Source organism: Magnolia sinica, chromosome 1 (genome assembly GCF_029962835.1).
Source record: "Magnolia sinica isolate HGM2019 chromosome 1, MsV1, whole genome shotgun sequence".
NCBI lineage: Eukaryota > Viridiplantae > Streptophyta > Magnoliopsida > Magnoliales > Magnoliaceae > Magnolia > Magnolia sinica.
In genome coordinates, this window is record NC_080573.1 from 81424183 (window position 1) to 81441656 (window position 17474).

The 17474-nt window shown below is 40.9% G+C and overlaps 1 protein-coding gene across 3 annotated transcripts in view; it reads right to left on the reverse strand.

Annotated features, from left to right (window-relative positions):
• Positions 1–1959: 1959 nt before the first annotated feature.
• LOC131251228 (neutral/alkaline invertase 3, chloroplastic) overlaps positions 1960–17474 on the reverse strand; it is a 35011-nt gene continuing 19496 nt past the window's right edge. For all 3 annotated transcript variants that reach the window (XM_058251848.1, XM_058251841.1, XM_058251836.1), the window contains exons 5-7: positions 11037–11530; positions 10476–10524; positions 1960–2610 (exon numbers count right to left, since the gene is read on the reverse strand). In XM_058251848.1, the coding sequence (XP_058107831.1) occupies positions 2287–2610; positions 10476–10524; positions 11037–11530 (867 nt within the window). In that variant the 3' untranslated portion in view covers positions 1960–2286. The remainder of the gene's footprint in view (positions 2611–10475; positions 10525–11036; positions 11531–17474) is intronic.

The window sequence follows — 17474 nt, forward strand, 5'->3', positions numbered from 1 at the left end:
GATCACCTCTTCATCCATTATGCTTTTGCGACAAAGATGTGGCAAATTTTTTAAAACCTTTTTGAAGTACTGTGGGTCTAGCCATCCTCCATCGGCCTGTTTTTCCTTCTGTGGTACGAAGGTATGCATATGGATGTGGATAGAAAAGTTTGGCATCTCGCAATGTTGGCCGGTCCATGGTCCCTTTGGAGAGAAATGAATAATAGATGCTTCAGGAATTGTGCAGGGCGAGTAGAAGTCTTCTAGCAAGCGAAAGGACATGTAATAGAATGGGCAGTGGCTTCAAAGGTTGGTGTTCGGTTCCTGGATATCTGGGCTGATTTGTAAGGGCCTTCGGGCCATTGTATAGTTTTTGTCGCTGTTTTTCTGGCCTTGGCCTCTTCTTTTTCTTTTTTTTTTCAATAAAATTTATCATCGTTCAAAAAAACTAGGAGCATTGTAACTTGTAATGTTCTGAAAGCACTGGATCATTTTTATTATATATTATCAAAAAAAAAAAGAAGAAGAAGAAGAAGAAGGAAACATTGAAAGGAAGCTGGATGATGCAACTACACCAACAAAGAATATTTCCTAAGAACAAATGGACTAGTGTTGGTGGGAGAGAAGCAAACAGAATGGCAGAATAGATTATTCGTCCCAATATTAGTTGGAATTTACCTCTCAAAAGAAACAAAAGGTTATTAGAAAGATTGTGGTATCCCAGTTCAAATATGTACTGAACTTAGAGAGTTTATCTATCACCTCAAACTCTAAAACACAGAAAACCGATTCAACTCAAAAGTTTGTTGAATCAAGTCACTTGGTCAAGTTTTCTCAAGTCCTGACTTCCAAAGTTCAATAGTATTTAGTATTTAAAAGTTTCTAATATTGTAGATCCTAATGAGTAAAGCAAATCTTTTGAGTTTAATTTCTATTTTTTGTATTTTTATTTATAGTTTTGTCCGGTCGAGGTACCAAAAAAAAAAAAAAACTCAAAAACTCGACTCAATATCCAATCAAGTGGGTCGACTTAAAGACCCAACACATTCAACTCAACTCAACTCAGTATTTAATAATTAAACTAAAAATAAGATTTTACTAATAATGGGCAGTTCCAACTTCCAAGTAGCTTGGTTCGCCGGCAGACACTGTTGCCTTTCTCGCTTGAGCTCATGCTCGAGTCCAATCCATCATCCAAAATCTTTTTATTAAAAAACTAATTAACTTGGTGAGTGGCTCGATTTCAGTCATGTTGAGTTTACTGAGTTGGCAAGCTGATTGGATGGTCATGCAAAGTTTGAAATGAGTCAAGGTCACGAGCAAGTTTCAAATTGACTTGGTTCGATTTCTGACCAAATCAAGTTGACTGAGCTGAGTTTCAAGTTGAGTCACTGAGTTTTAGAACATGATCCAGTCGACTGAACCAGGAATTTTGTCAAGTTAAGTCAACTGAGTCAACCTAGTCCGGAACAAGTCCTAAACAAATTGAGATAAAATCTGTGAAGTCTGATAAATTCAACTCAACTCAGCCGAGGTTGAGTTTTTTCAGGATCTTCAATCAAAGTATCAAAAGACTAATGGAGATTTTACTGATATCTTGAACCATGTTGGATGTTTCCTGAATAGCAAGAGGAACTGATACTTTGGTAGGGGAACGTCTGGGGTGGCATGTAAATAAGGAAATACATTATGCTCAATACAGTTTAACAATGGAAACTAATTTGAATGGAAAAGCAACCCATACAAAATATAAATTCTCTCTTTTAAGTTACAGATCAGCATCCCAACTTCCCTGGAGAATGGGATGCACACCATCCAAATTAGTAGTGGGAACTGTTCTCATCTCACTTGAGACGGGGTGAAAAGGCAAACTCCATCCCAAAACAGAGAGTGGAATGGTGTCCCATAATAATAATAATAATAATCAATTGGGGGTAATCCAAATGGGCCAAGAAGTATGCAAATCTCTGCAAAGTCAAATATAAGAATAGAAATTTCCCACATAACCAGTGTATTTTGGTTATATATATAAGTGATATCATTACATATTTTACAAAAGATACATATATGATACAGGGTCATCTGCCATGAGGATCAAAACACATTGAAGTTGCAGGCCTTATTTGAACTTGCCTGTTGAAAATGAAGATAATAACAATGATACAGCACTAGTTAAATCATGGAAAACAATAATTGCAGGCAGATTTCTGGTCACCCTTTGGTGCCATGAGTGGATCACTGAAACATTTATCAGAAGGCTATGCTCGCACCGCCAATTTTTAGTAGTTGTGGTATTTCCGATACAGCCTATACTATATAACTCTTTTGTCCCTTTCGACTGCGTTTTCTCCTTGGATTGGCATCGATCATGCAATAAAAGGCATTCACGAGCTCTGCATCCTCTTCGTTCATAAGAATCTTTGCTGCATCCGGGTTACGGAGGAGGAGCTTCGCCACGAGGAATCCGGCAATTGACCAAGTCTGATACAGTCGTGCTTGTTTCCCGATGAATCGCGCTCTTTTAGTGTCATAATACTCGGGCCATTTCTCTGCTGATATCCGCTTCTCAGCAACCTCAATGGCTCTGGTAGCTATCTCTGGTCTGTTCATCTTTATGCATGCCACTGTTAGCTGCAACAGGCAACGCAAATATATCATGAACGAATCTATCCATATGCTATCAACTCTATGCAGCACAGTAGGTATTTACCAAAGAAGTGCAGTGCTGAGCCTCAAACAATAAAAAATAAAAATAAACAATCAAAGGATTCTGATTAGGGCTGTCAATGGGCCAGGCCTGGCCAAGCACAATCAAAATTTGAATAGGCCCAGCCTGAACCGTTCAAAATCCAGGCCGAAGACAACCCAGGCCCAGCCCGTTAACAGCTATAATTCTGAGGATTCTTAGCTAATCCAGATTGTTGATCTCATAGGGATGGCAGGAAGATGTGGAAAATCAGGCAGCCTAATCCTTCCACCTTTGACTTACAAATAGAAAGTTAAGCAGAAAAAGAATACAGCAAGTGTTCATGTTCAACCAAAAATAACCCAAATATCAAGGTATTCGGTAACAGTGATGGTTGGCGTAATGACCGCCCACATGACTATTATGCTACGGGCCATACAGCCATTACAGCCCTGTAACGGTCAAAAAAAAAAAAAAAAAAGAGGTAAAAACGTATCATCCAATTACGGCCTCGTATCAGCCCATCTCAGGCCTTATTTTTATTCCCTTCAAATCGAGCATCACATCACTGTATTGCATAATGGGGTCCCACCATTACTGTTATGTAATGACCATTACGTAATAATTTTTGAATACCTAGCCAAACATGATGGGGTTGGAGTTCTTTAAAGCTGGGAGGTTTGAAATCCCTTGTCAGTGATGGAGAGTCATTAGATAAACGATCTTGGCCCCTGATCACGGAATTCCGTAACGGTAACAGTGGCTGTAATGGTCACCACCGTTACCGTTATGATACAGGCCATAACGGCCGTTAAGGCCCCTGTTACAGCCCGTTACAGTCTCTGTTTCCTTTTCTTTTCTTTCTTTCTTAATTAAATTTATTTATATATATAAAAAAAAAACCTGTATCAGCCCCGTAACAGACCGTTATAGAGGGCATAGCAGGCCCAGTAGGGGGTCATAAAGGCCATTGTGGTTGTTTTTTATGTAACGGCCATTACGACCCCCTAACGCATAATGGTGACCACCGTTACCTTTACGTAACGGCCGTTACATAACCCTTTTTGCATACCTTGCCTCCAGGTTGACATGTATGGACCCATTATTCATAAGAGATCACATTTGCTCAGGCCTAACATCTTATGAATCTTCGTACTACAGTGGCATTCTCACAATCATGAAAAAAAAATAATCCTAGTGCAGTAGACAGAAGTGGTTGGGAAATGTTCCTACTCTGGGTGTCCTGCTCAGCAAGATTTCATGACAGCTTCAAGTGTTTCCATAAGAGGAAATTGAAAGTGTCCAAAGAATGTGAAACAGCAAACCAATCAAAGGATCAAACAGGTGATCAAACGGGCATTACATAGCTGTATTTCACCATGGCTGTTTCCCAGATCTTTGCAAACTCAAAACCTTAATAAATTCATCAAGTTTCTGGCTGCAAAAGCCTTAATTCCCAGACATCTGACCCAACTCGAAAGCTTGCTGAGTAAACTAACTCGAGTACTTGACCAAGTTTTTCTCCAAAAATTAATAAATATTACAAATATTTAAAATTTGAGAGATAAGAGGGGTTTTAAGACCCTTGGATAAACATCGCCACCATCGCCATCACCCGTATAAGAAATGGACTCGGTTGCATTTTTTGAGTCAACTTTACTCAACCTAGTTTTCGATTCAGCTCATCAACTGGGATTCAAGAACTCAAATAAATTCAGTTTTTTCATCGAGTTGGCCTCCAGTCCCATCAAGTCAAGATTGACTCAGCTGAGTCATACTGAGTCAAAAAAGGTTATTAAACCTTGAGCTAGAAGGTTACGTATTCAAGAATCACTGTAATGCCTTTTCTAATGAACAGCACTTTTGAGTGCAAAATCCAATGACAGGAAATACATATGTAGATAAAATATATAAGATGAATATAGAGATGCTTTTCTAACTGAACATGCTCCTCTAGGGCTCTATATGCAGACAGATGAGCCAACCTGGCCAGTCTATAGGATATCTGAGCCATGCATCGGGCAGGCAGTGTATGTACTAATAGGTTTGCCAGATGTTCAGAAACAATGGACAATAAGAAACGTGTAAGCCTTTTCAGATTATCCATTGTTTCTATAAATGTTTGGCCTACCTAATGGTTGACCGGTCTGAGGTTTTGGAAGAAAGGTCTAAAAGATGGGTTGCCCATGATAGATAGTTCAGATGTCGGTGAGGCATGTGGAGGGGGTGCCTGTTGGGCTAGCGAATCCCATAATCCATGATACATGCTGATGGAGACATCATGCGCACACGCGCACGCACACCACCACCCCTACGCACGTACGTACGCAGAAGGAGGGCCCCACCATCGATCTGGCTTGATGACGAGGGAGGGCCTTCTAGCTAGAAGACAAAGTTTTGGTTCAAAAGAACGGGCCCGATAGTCAAGAAAAGCCCATCATGGGATCTTATGATCGTGACCCACTCGTCGGATTGATTTCATATTTTAGGTTTTTCTTATTGTTATTATTTAGAACATCGTGAACACTTTAGATTTCTTTGTTTGGTTTTTATTTTAATTTACTTCATCGCCAAGTAATAGGTTGTGTACATGGTGCGAGTTTTTGGGGTGTAGGGTTTTCCCTATAAATAGGCACCCCTTGTAGTTCTTTTCATTCATTGAAGTTTAATAAAAATTCCTGCTTTATTTTTTTGCTCTCTTAGTGAGTTGTGGAAGAATTCAAAAGTAGGTGCGAAGCCCTCCCTTTTCGAAGGGCTAACTATCGTGGTGTGAAGCCACATCTATCTCCATCTGCCCCTACCCTCTTCCATCCATATCTCTCATCTTCTATCATCATTATTGCTTTGAATTTCATAGTTTTTGCAGCTATTCATCCCCCTACAGCCAGTTTTCAGAATCTGGACCTATAGGAGGGATTAGAGGTCTCCCCTGGCCCACCAAGGCCTAGGTGTCACTTTGGGGAGGTGAGCTTCCATCACACGTGCGGCCAGCTCACCAGCGCACGTGCGTCAGCCCCGAGCCACCATCTACAACAGGAGCTTTCTTCGAGTCAGGTTTTCCTCTGGTTTTCCTCTTTTCATTCATATTTCCTAAACCCTAGTCTTAGTTTGCATTAGCCCTAATTTATTTGCCCCTTTTTTTCACCCTAGGGTTCCTTGAATTGATATTGGGGAATCCCTTGGATTAGGGATTGTTTGCTATATATGTGTGGTTGATTTCTATTTCCCTTTGAGCATCGTTTGGTTTATAATTTTTATTCGTCCAGCCTTAGCCTGTGTAGGCCTGGACCCACATAGATTCCCCTTTACTTGAATGTTTGGACTTTTTATGTGGGATATGGAATTTGTGTAATTGTTTCTGAATTAAGGTGATTTTAAGCCTGAAATTTCACACATCATGTTTAATTTCATGTCCTGCATCAAATTTGGTATCAGAGCTTAGGGTTCTTATAGGGGAATACATTACATGTTTAGGGTTAGTTTGTTTGAGTCCATCATGCATTCAGTTCATCATATGTAGCTTTTAGGAATCCATAGTCCTTGATATTACTTGCTGAAATTTCTGTTAGCAGGAAGTTAGCAATTTACATTGCTGTAACTTTCTGTTATTCCTTTATTTTGACAACTATATTGTTGGATTTTAATAGCACTGCGTAGTTTCCCTCATATAGAGGCTCATAGGATCATTTAGTCCCATATAGTCATCGTAGAAAGTCCTTAGGTGGAGTTGCAGTTGTACGCTCACACGTACGGGTCATGGTTTTGGCTAGCACCATATACTAAACATGGAACAACTGCTAGAGTCACTAAACAAGCTGTCCCAGCAGATCAAGTCTTGGGGTAAGCTCTTGGAACAAGACATAGATCAACACCTTAACCAAACAGAGGCCTCCCTTAGGACAAACCTCACAATTAGGGAAGATGGCCAATCTCAGGCAGGTGGCCAGGAAGATGGACCAATGAATGGAGGTGGCCAAGGAATCAGTCATGGGCGTGCACCCGTACCCCCACCCTATGAGGGACATCAAGACCATTATTTTGAGGAGTACAACATGTGCGGCCTTGTGGCTAGAGAGAGTGCACTAGAGGCTAGTGTAGATTTACCTACTGAGGTCATTTCGGTAGTGGATGAGTTTCATGATGTCTTTCCTGATAATCTACCGGATGAGTCTCCCTAGGAGGGATATAGAGCACACCAGAACATGGGACACCGTAATACCTACAACCGAGTTTGCATTTAATAGTTTTGTCGATAGGTCAACAGGTCTCAGTCCTTTTGAAGTTGTTACTGGCTATAAACCTGAGAAACCTATTGATATCGTTCCTATGTCTCTGTCCCACAGGCCGTCAGATCCAGCAGTCTTTTGCGCATCACATTCATTCATAGCATCAAGAAATCAAGCAGAAGATCACTACAGTAATGAATATTACAAATTTCTACAGACCAGCATGAACGTTTCAAAGAATTCAATATTGGGGACTCTGTGATGGTCCACATCAAGCCCAAGCTGTATCTTCCGGAGGCCATTCTAAGTGACACGCGCGTAGCGCTGGACCCTTCAAAATTATAAAACGAAACGGTCTAAATGCGTACGAGGTAGATATTCCACCTTTCCTGGGAATTAATTCCACATTCAATGTGGAGGATCTAGTTACTTTTCAGGCGACCACTGATACTTTGTCCGGCCCTTCACCCACCAATCTTGATTCCCCAAATTTATCCCTTGATCCATGGCCCTCTCCCAACCCATTTTCCCAGTCTCTACCTCCCATACCTATCCATCCCGACCCATCTTCCCAGCTACTACGTCCCATACCTACCTCTCCCGACCCATTTGTCCAATCTCTACCTCCCATACATACCCGTCCTGACCTATTTTTTCAGCCTCTACCTCACATACCTACCTGTCCTGACCCATCTTCCCAGCTACTACGTCACATACCTACCCTTCTCAACCCATTTTCTCAGCCTCTACCTTACATACTTACCCTTCCCACACCTAGAGAGAAAATAGAGGATCTTCTGGACCATCAGATAATATCCACGTCGGATGGCGAGTTTCAGAAGTACCTGATTAAATGGAAGTCACGCCCAGCTTCAGACAGCACGTGGCTCATTGAGGAGCTTCAGAGATTTGATCCTAACATCCTATATCGGTTCAGGAGTTTTATTTCACCAGTAGCGAAATCTTCGCAGCCAGGGAGAATTGATGGGGACATCATGCGTGCATGGGCACGCACACCACCCCCCTACACATGTAGGTACGCAGAAGGAGGGCCCCACCATCGATCTGGCTCGATGACGACGTCCAGGGAGGGCCTCCTAGCTACAAGACGAAGTTTTGGTTCAAAAGGGTGGGCCCGATAATCAAGAAAAGTCCATCATGGGATCTCATGATCGTGGCCCACTCGTCGGATTGATTTCATATTTTAGGTTTTGCTTATTGTTATTATTTAGAACATCGTGAACGCTATAAATATCTTTGTTTGGTTTTTATTTTAGTTTACTTCATCGCCAAGTAATAGGACATGGTGCGAGTTTTGGGGTATATGATTTTCCCTATAAATAGGCACCCCTTGTAGTTCTTTTCATTCATTGAAGCTTAATAAAAATTCTTGTTTTATTTTTCTGCTCTCTTAGTGAGTTGTGGAAGAATTCAAAAGTGGGTGCGAAACCCTCCCTTTTCAAAGGGTTAACTACCGTGGTGCGAAGCCACATCTATCTCCATCCGCCCCTACCCTCTTCCATCCATATCTCTCATCTTCATCATCATTATTGTTTTGAATTTTCCAGCTTTTGCAGCTATTCACCCCCTACAGCCAGTTTCCAGAATCTGGACCTGTAGGAGGGATTGAAGGTCTCTCCTGGCTAACCAAGGCTTAGGTATCACTTTGGGGAGGCGGGCTTCCATCACATGTGCGGCCAGCCCACCCACGCACGTGCGTCAGCCCTGGGCCACCATCTACACGCAGGAGCTTTCTTCGGGTTAGGTTTTCCTCTAGTTTTCCTCTTTTCATTCCTATTTCCTAAACCCTAGCCCGAGTTTGCATTAGCCCTAATTTATTTGTCCCTTTCTTTTTTCACCCTAGGATTCCTTGAATTGAGATTGGGGAATCCCTTGGATTAGGGACTGTTTGCTATGCATGTGTGGTTGATTTCTATTTCCCTTTGAGCATCGTTTGGTTTATAATTTTTATTGGTCCAGTCTTAGCCTGTGTAGGCCTGGACCCGCATAGATTCTCCTTTACTTGAATTTTTGGACTGTTTATGTGGGATATGGAATTTGTGTAATTGTTTCTGAACTAAGGTGATTTTAAGTCTGAAATCTCACACATCATGTTTAACATCATGTCTTGCATCCAGTGTTTTCAGTAGCGTCCGTAGCGTAGCGGTAGCATACGCTACGTAGCGTAGCGTAACGATTTCGCTACGTAGCGTTACAAATAGCGTATAGCGTACGCTACGGATACGTAGCGTGTAGTGCAGGTAGCGTGCGCTACCTGTTTGGTTTTTTTTTTTTTTTTTTTCAGTGCAAGAAACAGTGGTGAACTCACATCACAAGCCAAACTTAAGTTAAAAAAGAAAAAACCTAATTCGAAAGGGCTTCCACCCCCAAACCGAAGCAGCCGACGCAGTTGCTGTCCCCACCCTTCCATTTGGAGACCAAAAATCCTCTCACAGGGCCAATTCGACGCTGCCGACGCTGCTCCTCTCCCCACCCTTCAATGTTGAGGTCGAAAATCTGCTGTCAGGCGCAAACCGACGCTGCTGACGTTGCTCATCTCCCCACTCTATCGATCGCTGTGGAGCTTCAACATTTGCAGTTTTCACTGATTCAATCTCATCTTGAGACAAAAATAGGTACGCTCCTTCCTTTTTCTTTTTTTCTTTTTTCTTCTTCTCCTTCTTCTTCTTCCTCTTCTTCTTCTCGAACTGCTGCGGTTGCGGCCATAGCTGCAGATTCTTCTCTCTCTCTCTCTCTCTCTCTCTCTTCTTTCCCTCTTTTCTTTCGGTTTCCCCCTCTCTTCTTTTCCATTTCCGGAATAGACTGCGTGGCTGTTTCACAGCCACGCACTTATTATTATTATTATTATTTTGTGTTCTGCGGTGCATGTTGAACAGTGCACTTGCACTATTTTGTTACACGGTCCGCTGTAATGTTTATTTTCCATCTAACCTGTTAATTGGGTCACACTGACATGGATGAAGGGAAAACACACATGTCAGCTTGATCTAAAACTTTTGTAGCCCCCAATAAATTTTTAATGGTGGACGTTTAATTATTATTGTTTCGTATGGTGCGGTCCACCTGAGCTTTGGATTTGCCTCATTTTTGGGCTCATGCCCTAAAATTATTTGGCAAAATGGATGGATGGTGTGGATATAGCACATTTATCACGGTGGGGCCCAAAAAACTTTGACACTTGTGTGCTACACTTCACAATCCGAGTCCCGCCTAATTCGGGCCCTTAAAAAATTGTACACGAGACATGTATTAACTTAAAAATAATAAGACCCTATCTATCAAATTCTTACTATTTAATATTTATCATATATATATATATATATATATATATATATATATATAATTAAAAAATAGAAGTATTGTGTAGCTTACGCTACACGCTACGCTATTTCGCTACACGCTACGGAGGGTTGAACACTACGCCACACGCTACCGCTATTTAAAACACTGCTTGCATCACATGCATACAGTCTTGTATCTAAACAAATTCTTAGCCAACATTACCTTATACAAACATGGAAGCAACTTCAAATTCAAGAAGAAAGAAAGAAGAAACTGCTAACCTGCCACAGCAAAGTTGGCCAAGAACCTCCATTGTGGTATGACCAAGGCCTGCATGAGAAACAGGAATTAAGTGATGGAGAAAGGGAAACGAAAGAGCAAAGCAAGGAAGCATAAACAAGGATATCTTAGACAGATTTTTAATAAGCACACGTGTTTGCAATAAAGCTCTTGTACACGCCACGCATGGGCCAGCATGGCACATACATACGAGATCTAATCCATCCAGCTGGTTGGTCCGACCTTGTACATGTTTTCCCAAAAATAAAATATTCTCTAATCAGCATGTAGGCCCCAATATTGGAAACGGGTGGATGGATTAGAAAACTTCAGCCAACTTTTTCAGAGACGTACACTTGTTTTGCAAAAACATCATGCACTTGGCCGGTGGAACACCCTGGTTCTTGGGCTAGGCAATGAATATAGTAGTTCCATTCTGACGGATGGATTGGATACCGGACCTATTGTTCCATTGTGGCACATGTGTGGCATGCACATAGCTTTATTTATTGCAAATGCATGTGGGCTTAGCAAAGCTGATCATAGAAGGCATAGAGTTTTACGTGTTCTTTGGATCACTGCCTGTGATAATCCGCCACTCCTGGCCTTCAAGAGCAGGATAACATATCTTGAATGGCATATCCGCCACTAAAACATTCCACTTGGCCTCAATGAGATCCAATATGGCATGGGATTGATCCCTTGTTGTTAGACTGCTAACTATTGCCCACAAGTTCCCAAGAGAGAAGAAACGGAAATCCATGTGGGCTGGCTGCAGATTTCCAATGAGATAGCCTCCTTTATTAGGCATCCATTCTACCAGCCATGGAGATATCTGATCAGGGTAGATGTTGAACTTATTAACTGCATCATAGGAATACTCCTCTGTTTTGTAACGGTAAATCTCATTGAGTTTTCTCATATCTATCCAATAATATTCTCTGATGTGAAATGATAATGCAACCAGCCGATTGTTTAATGCACGTATGAGGTCTGCTGATCCATCCTCTGGAGCGAGCATCTCACGTGCAGAGAGCAGGGCTGAGTAAAATAGTGCCTGAAAAATCATATGAGAATATAAAAATCTTACAAAGCACTTATTAAAGAAGAAGAATGCTAATGTCATGCAAAATATCACATGCATCCCATGGGAACAATTTGTACGGCACTTGGATATCCAATGGATCCGATAATCAACACGCCATAGCCTGTAAAGAACATCAGTTCTGCCTGAACAGAGGATTTTTTCTCCAGTGAACGTGAACTGTTAATTGACTTTTAAACCATCTTTTTTTAAATTTTCTTTTACCTACAAAACTCAGACCACATGGTTAGGATCATCCAACCAATGTGATTTTCAGGCTACGGTCCATCAATTGTGGTCCCACCAGAGGAGAGATCCAGATGTCCAGACATGCCACATCTTCATGGAGTGTAATAAGCATTAGTTGTAAAAAAGAAGAGAAATGAAAACAGTAGCCTTTCATCCAAGCGAGATGAACTGTTAATTGAATTTTAAACCATCTTTTTTTTTTTTTCCTACAAAACTCAGACCACGTGGTTAGGATCATCCAACCAATGTGATTTTCAGGATACGGTCCATCAATTGTGGTCCCACTAGAGGAGAGATCCAGATGTCCAGACATGCCACATCTTCATGGAGTGTAATAAGCATTAGTTGTAAAAAAATAAAAGAAAAGAAAACAGCAGCCTTTCATCCAAGCGAGATGAATAGCTGACATGATGCATCCAGACTGCATATCACCATTAGATGGCTCCTAGATGATCACATGATCTGTCCAATCAAAGATCATGCCATTAGATTACATGTCAGGCCCATATTAGAGTCGGGTGTCCCGTATCGGTTACGATACGAGCGTATCAACGGCTGATGCTGTTACGTGATACGGGGCCGTAACGGGCACCCCTCCGATATTGTATACGTAACAGCCCTGTAACGGCCGTTACTGCCTAGTAATGGCCAAGGCGTAACGGTCAGAAAACGGTAACTAGTTTTTTTGGCTTTTTAAGGTCCATTTTTTCACTTTTTTTCAAACTTCTTTCTTCCAAACACTTCCTAAATCAGTCTATTACTATTTTCGACCAATCTTAGCTTCATATTTCAGAGAAAAACAACTTATATTAAGGATTTTCTTGATTCGAAGCTCCGTGAGCCATTTTCCAGAAATTCCTCAAAAATAGGTATTTATACTTTTTATTGAATGTTTTACTATTTTAATGGTAGACTATGATGTGTTAATCATAGTAGAACATGTTAATGTGCATTTTACAGATTCTTGATGTCATTTTTTATTTTTATTTTTATTTTTTTCTATTTACGCACTATTTTCGGCCTTTTTTTTTTAAATTCAAAAAATTATTTTTTATTGAATGTTTTGCTGTTTTAATGATAGAATATGATGTGCTAATTAAAGTAGAACATGTAATGTGCATTTTACAGATTCTTGATGTCATTTTCTATTTTTTTTAAAAAAATTTCTATTTACGCACTATTTTTGGCCCTTTTTTGAAAATTCGAAAAATCATTTTTTATTGAATGTTTTGCTGTTTTAATGATAAAATATGATGTGTTAATCATAGTAGAACATGTTAATGTGCATTTACAGATTCTTGATGTCATTTTCTATTTTTTTATTTTTTTCTATTTACGCACTATTTTCGGCCATTTTTTTTGAAAATTTGAAAAATCATTTTTTATTGAATGTTTTGTTGTTTTAATGATAGAATATGATGTGTTAATCATAATGGAACATGTTACTATGCATTTTACAGATTCTTGATGTCATTTTTTATTTATTTTTATTTTTTTCTATTTACACGCTATTTACGGCCCTTTTTTTTGAAATTTCGAAAAATCATTTTTTGTTTAATGTTTTGCTGTTTTAATGATAGAATATGATGTGTTAATCATAGTTATTTATACATGCCAACATACCTCCTAACGCGGCCAATTCTCCATATTGGCAGGTGGTAATTGATGCAGCAACAGAAGCAAGTGAAGGAATAAAAGCTCCCACGGCTAAGGAGATTAGGGGGAAATGGACATATGCAGAGTATGCGGATGTGAAAGCATACGTAGCTACCTTTAAACCTGTATGGCAAGTCAGAAGATGCACGATCATGTGTAATGGTTGGACTGGCCCAACCAGACGCAGCATGATCAACTTCATGGTGTACTGCAACTTACGAACTATATACCATAAGTCAATTGATACCTCAGAGGTAGCAAAAGATTCTACTTATATTACTGAACTAATAGATAAAGTTGTGGAAGAGATTGGAGAGGAGAATGTAGTGCAGATTTTAACAGATAATGAAGCATCATATAAACTTGCAGGACATAGGTTGATGAATAAGAGAAAACATTTTTTTTGGTCACCATGTGCAGCCCATTGTATTGATCTTATATTGGAAGATATTGGGAAGAAGAAGAATGTTAAGAAAATGGTCAAAAGGGCAAGAGAAGTGACGACATTTATTTACAACCATAATCAAGTAGTCGCAATAATGAGAAAGTTCACGAAAGGACGAGTTGTTGAGGCCTACGGCGACTAGATTCGCAACAAACTTTATAGCATTAGAGAGTTTATTCCAGCATAGGGGAGAGTTGAGTGAGATGTTCGCTTCCCGAGAATGGCTCAACACAAAACATGGGCAAAAGACATCAGGGACACCGGTTGAAGTTGCGAACACCATACGGGACAACAAATATTGGAAGAGGGTCAAGTCAATCCTAAAAGTGATGGAACCACTAATGAGGGTACTTGATGCGGACACAAGCGCATTCAAGGTGTACCAACGAAGAAAGCGCCAACCACAAGTGTCGTCCTTGTGGATAGGCGACTACTGAGGAGCTGAAAACCTTTCACATGTGATTGGACATATAGAAGACCCCACTCAAGGAAGACATGTGAAAGAAAATTGGAGAAAGAAGACCGAGCGCCCAAACTTTCCCGTACTTATGTTATTTGCGTGTTTTTGACTTAGTTAGGGGTTTTTTAGTAATATTATGCCTTTATTTGCTTATTCTAGGGGTATTTTAGTAATTTTATGTCTTTATTTGCTTATTTAAGTGGGCTAAAGCCCTAAACTCGAATTTTAACTGTTGATTAATGAAAAGTAAACCCTTTGGTTGCCTCCTTCCTCTCTTCTCTCTAATGGTGCTTCTTCTCTCCCCTTGATCTTCTTCTTCTAATTTCTTCTTATGCCCTTCCAACTTCTTCAAGGTAATAATTTTCTTCCTTCTATTTTCCAATTTTGGCTAATCCTTCTTCGATCAAAATCTTGAGAACCAATCAAAACCCTAAATCCCCAAATTCTCAAATCCCTAATCCAAGAAACTTCTTGGTTCTTCAGACTAGTGATCTTCATTGATCGATTGGGTGTGACTATGCAAGATCGGGAGGTCCCATCCCTCGCTGGATCCAACCTAAGTAGTAATTGAATTCCATAATCTATGGTTGTAGTGATGGCCCGCTCCATTGCATGTTTCCTTTATGATTTTCTCAGTTATGATGATTACTGTTAGAATTTTAGATCATTTATTCCTTTTATTTTCACTGTTTAATTATCTCCATGAGCATGCATCATAATTAGGGCTGTCCTGCGTCAAATTTGATATCAGAGCCAAGGCTTGCATGGTTTTTGTTTAGATCGAGTTATCAAATTAGGGTTTTGATTTTTAGGTTTAACTTAGGAAAGTTCCAGGTTTAGAAAGTTTTCAATTTTAGAAACTTTCCAATTTTAGAAAGTTCCTAATCTGGAAAATTTCTAGATTTGAGTTGTTTCCTGTTTCAAGTTAATTGTGTCAGTTCATAGTAGTTTTGCATTCATCGCATTCATCTTGAAAGTCATAACACCTAGTAGTCTAGTTAGGTAGAGTTTGGTTCAAGTCTTCATTGTATGCCCACGAGAAGAGGTAGAGGATTCGGACTTCAACCTACCATGAATAACGAGCAGTTATCTGAGCAACTTGCTCAATTGATACAAAAGATAACCGCCCTAGAAGCGGGTCAAAGGCGTGAGTTTGCCCGCCTTGAGAACCAAATTACCACTACCATGACTAAGGTGGAGCAACTAGAGGCGTCCCAAAAGGAAAACCCTGCTGTAGGGGAAGATGCGCACTCCCAAGTGGAAGGAATCATGGAAAAACGTGCTGCCACACGTGGTGGTAGTGAGGATAGAGATCGTGGTAACGGTCGTGGTGTGGTGCGAGAGGCACGAGCCACATGTGGTCATCAAAACCGCTATGATCCAGATGAGGGTGCGATGAAGAGTGTGAGAGTTGAGGCCCCGAGTTTTGATGGGCGCTTGGATCCCAAGGCATTCCTTGATTGGGTTGCTGACATGGACCACTACTTTGAGTGGTATGGCATGTCAGAAAACCGTCAAATGCGGTTTGTTAAGATGAAGCTTGTGGGTCAAGCCAAGCTCTTCTGGACCAACACCGAGCGTAGGATAGAGAGAGTTGGTAGAGCCCCTATCACACATTGGTATGAGATAAAAGAGAAGTTGAAGGAGAAGTACATTCCTCTCTCATATCGTCAGAAGCTCCTTGACCAATGACAATCTTTACGCCAAGGGTCAATGCCTGCCGCTGACTACATCGCTAAATTTGAAGAGTATGTGATGCGATGTGATATCTGAGAAGACTCTCTAGTAACGCTCTCACGTTTCAAGACAGGCCTTTGTGCGGATCTTCAGCGTGAGCTTATTACTCGGCCCTCAACGGACTTAGATGAAGCCTATCAAGTCGTGCAGGAGTTAGAGCAATATCTGAAGGCTCCTATCGTTCGTCGTTTTGAGTCCCGAGACTCCAGTGCTAGATCTAGTTCCCAAGGAACTAGACCTAATATTGGTAGTCAACATAGGGCACAGGCGACCATTCCGCCTAGGCCTAGGGAGGACAAGGGCAAAGGGGTTCTTGGTGCCGGTCCTAGTAACATGAGCCAAGTGAGGTGTTATGAGTGTGGCAACCTTGGCCACATGTCTAATCAGTGTCCTATGAAGAGCCGTGGGAGAGCCTTAGTTATAGGCGAGTCCCACGAGGGTGGAGATGACCAGGGTGATTATGAAGTTGAAGAGTATCACCCTAAAGGAGGACTTACTAATGAAGAAGAAGTGGATGGAGAAGCAACGCTTGCAGTAGTCAGGCGTGTGTTAGCTCAGTCTAGAAGTAGTGCTGACTAGCGTCGAAGCACTATCTTCTACACTATTGCCAAGTGTGGTGAAAAGAATTGTAAGGTGATAGTGGACAGTGGAAGTTGTCAGAATGTGATTTCCACTAGCACCTTAGATTGCTTAAAACTGAAATCCACACCTCATCAAACCCGTATAAAGTTTCTTGGGTTGACAAGACATCCCTACCTGTCACCCAGCAATGTCTAGTCCCCATCGAGTTTGGGTCATACAAAGAGTCCCTGTGGTGTGATGTTTTACCTATGGATGTGGGACATGTTATCCTAGGTAGACCATGGCTATTCGATAATAATGTCACGATCTTTGGCCGTTCGAATGCATGTACTTTTATGTATAATGGTAAAAAGATCAAACTTAATCCCATGCCACCTGAGAATACACTAGGGAAGAAGAAGGATGAGAAGGCAAGTGAGCTTAGAGAAATGGGGAAATCCAAACCTAAGTCTTTACATATAATCAGCGCAAGAGAGTTTGAAAAAAAGGCTAAGGAGGATTCTATGGTGTATGCCCTTGTGGCTAGAGAAATTACACTTGAGGTTCCATCAGAGTTGCCCCGTGAGGTGACCTCGGTCCTGAAGGAATACAGTGATGTATTTCCTGAAGACTTACCGAATGAGTTGCCACCTATGAGGGACATACAGCATGCCATTGATCTTGTCCCAGGGTCTACTATACCGAACCTTCTTCACTACAGGATGAACCCTGCAGCGCATGCAGAGTTGAAGAAGCAAGTTGATGAGCTTCTGCAAAAGGATTTCATCCAAGAGAGTATGAGCCCGTGT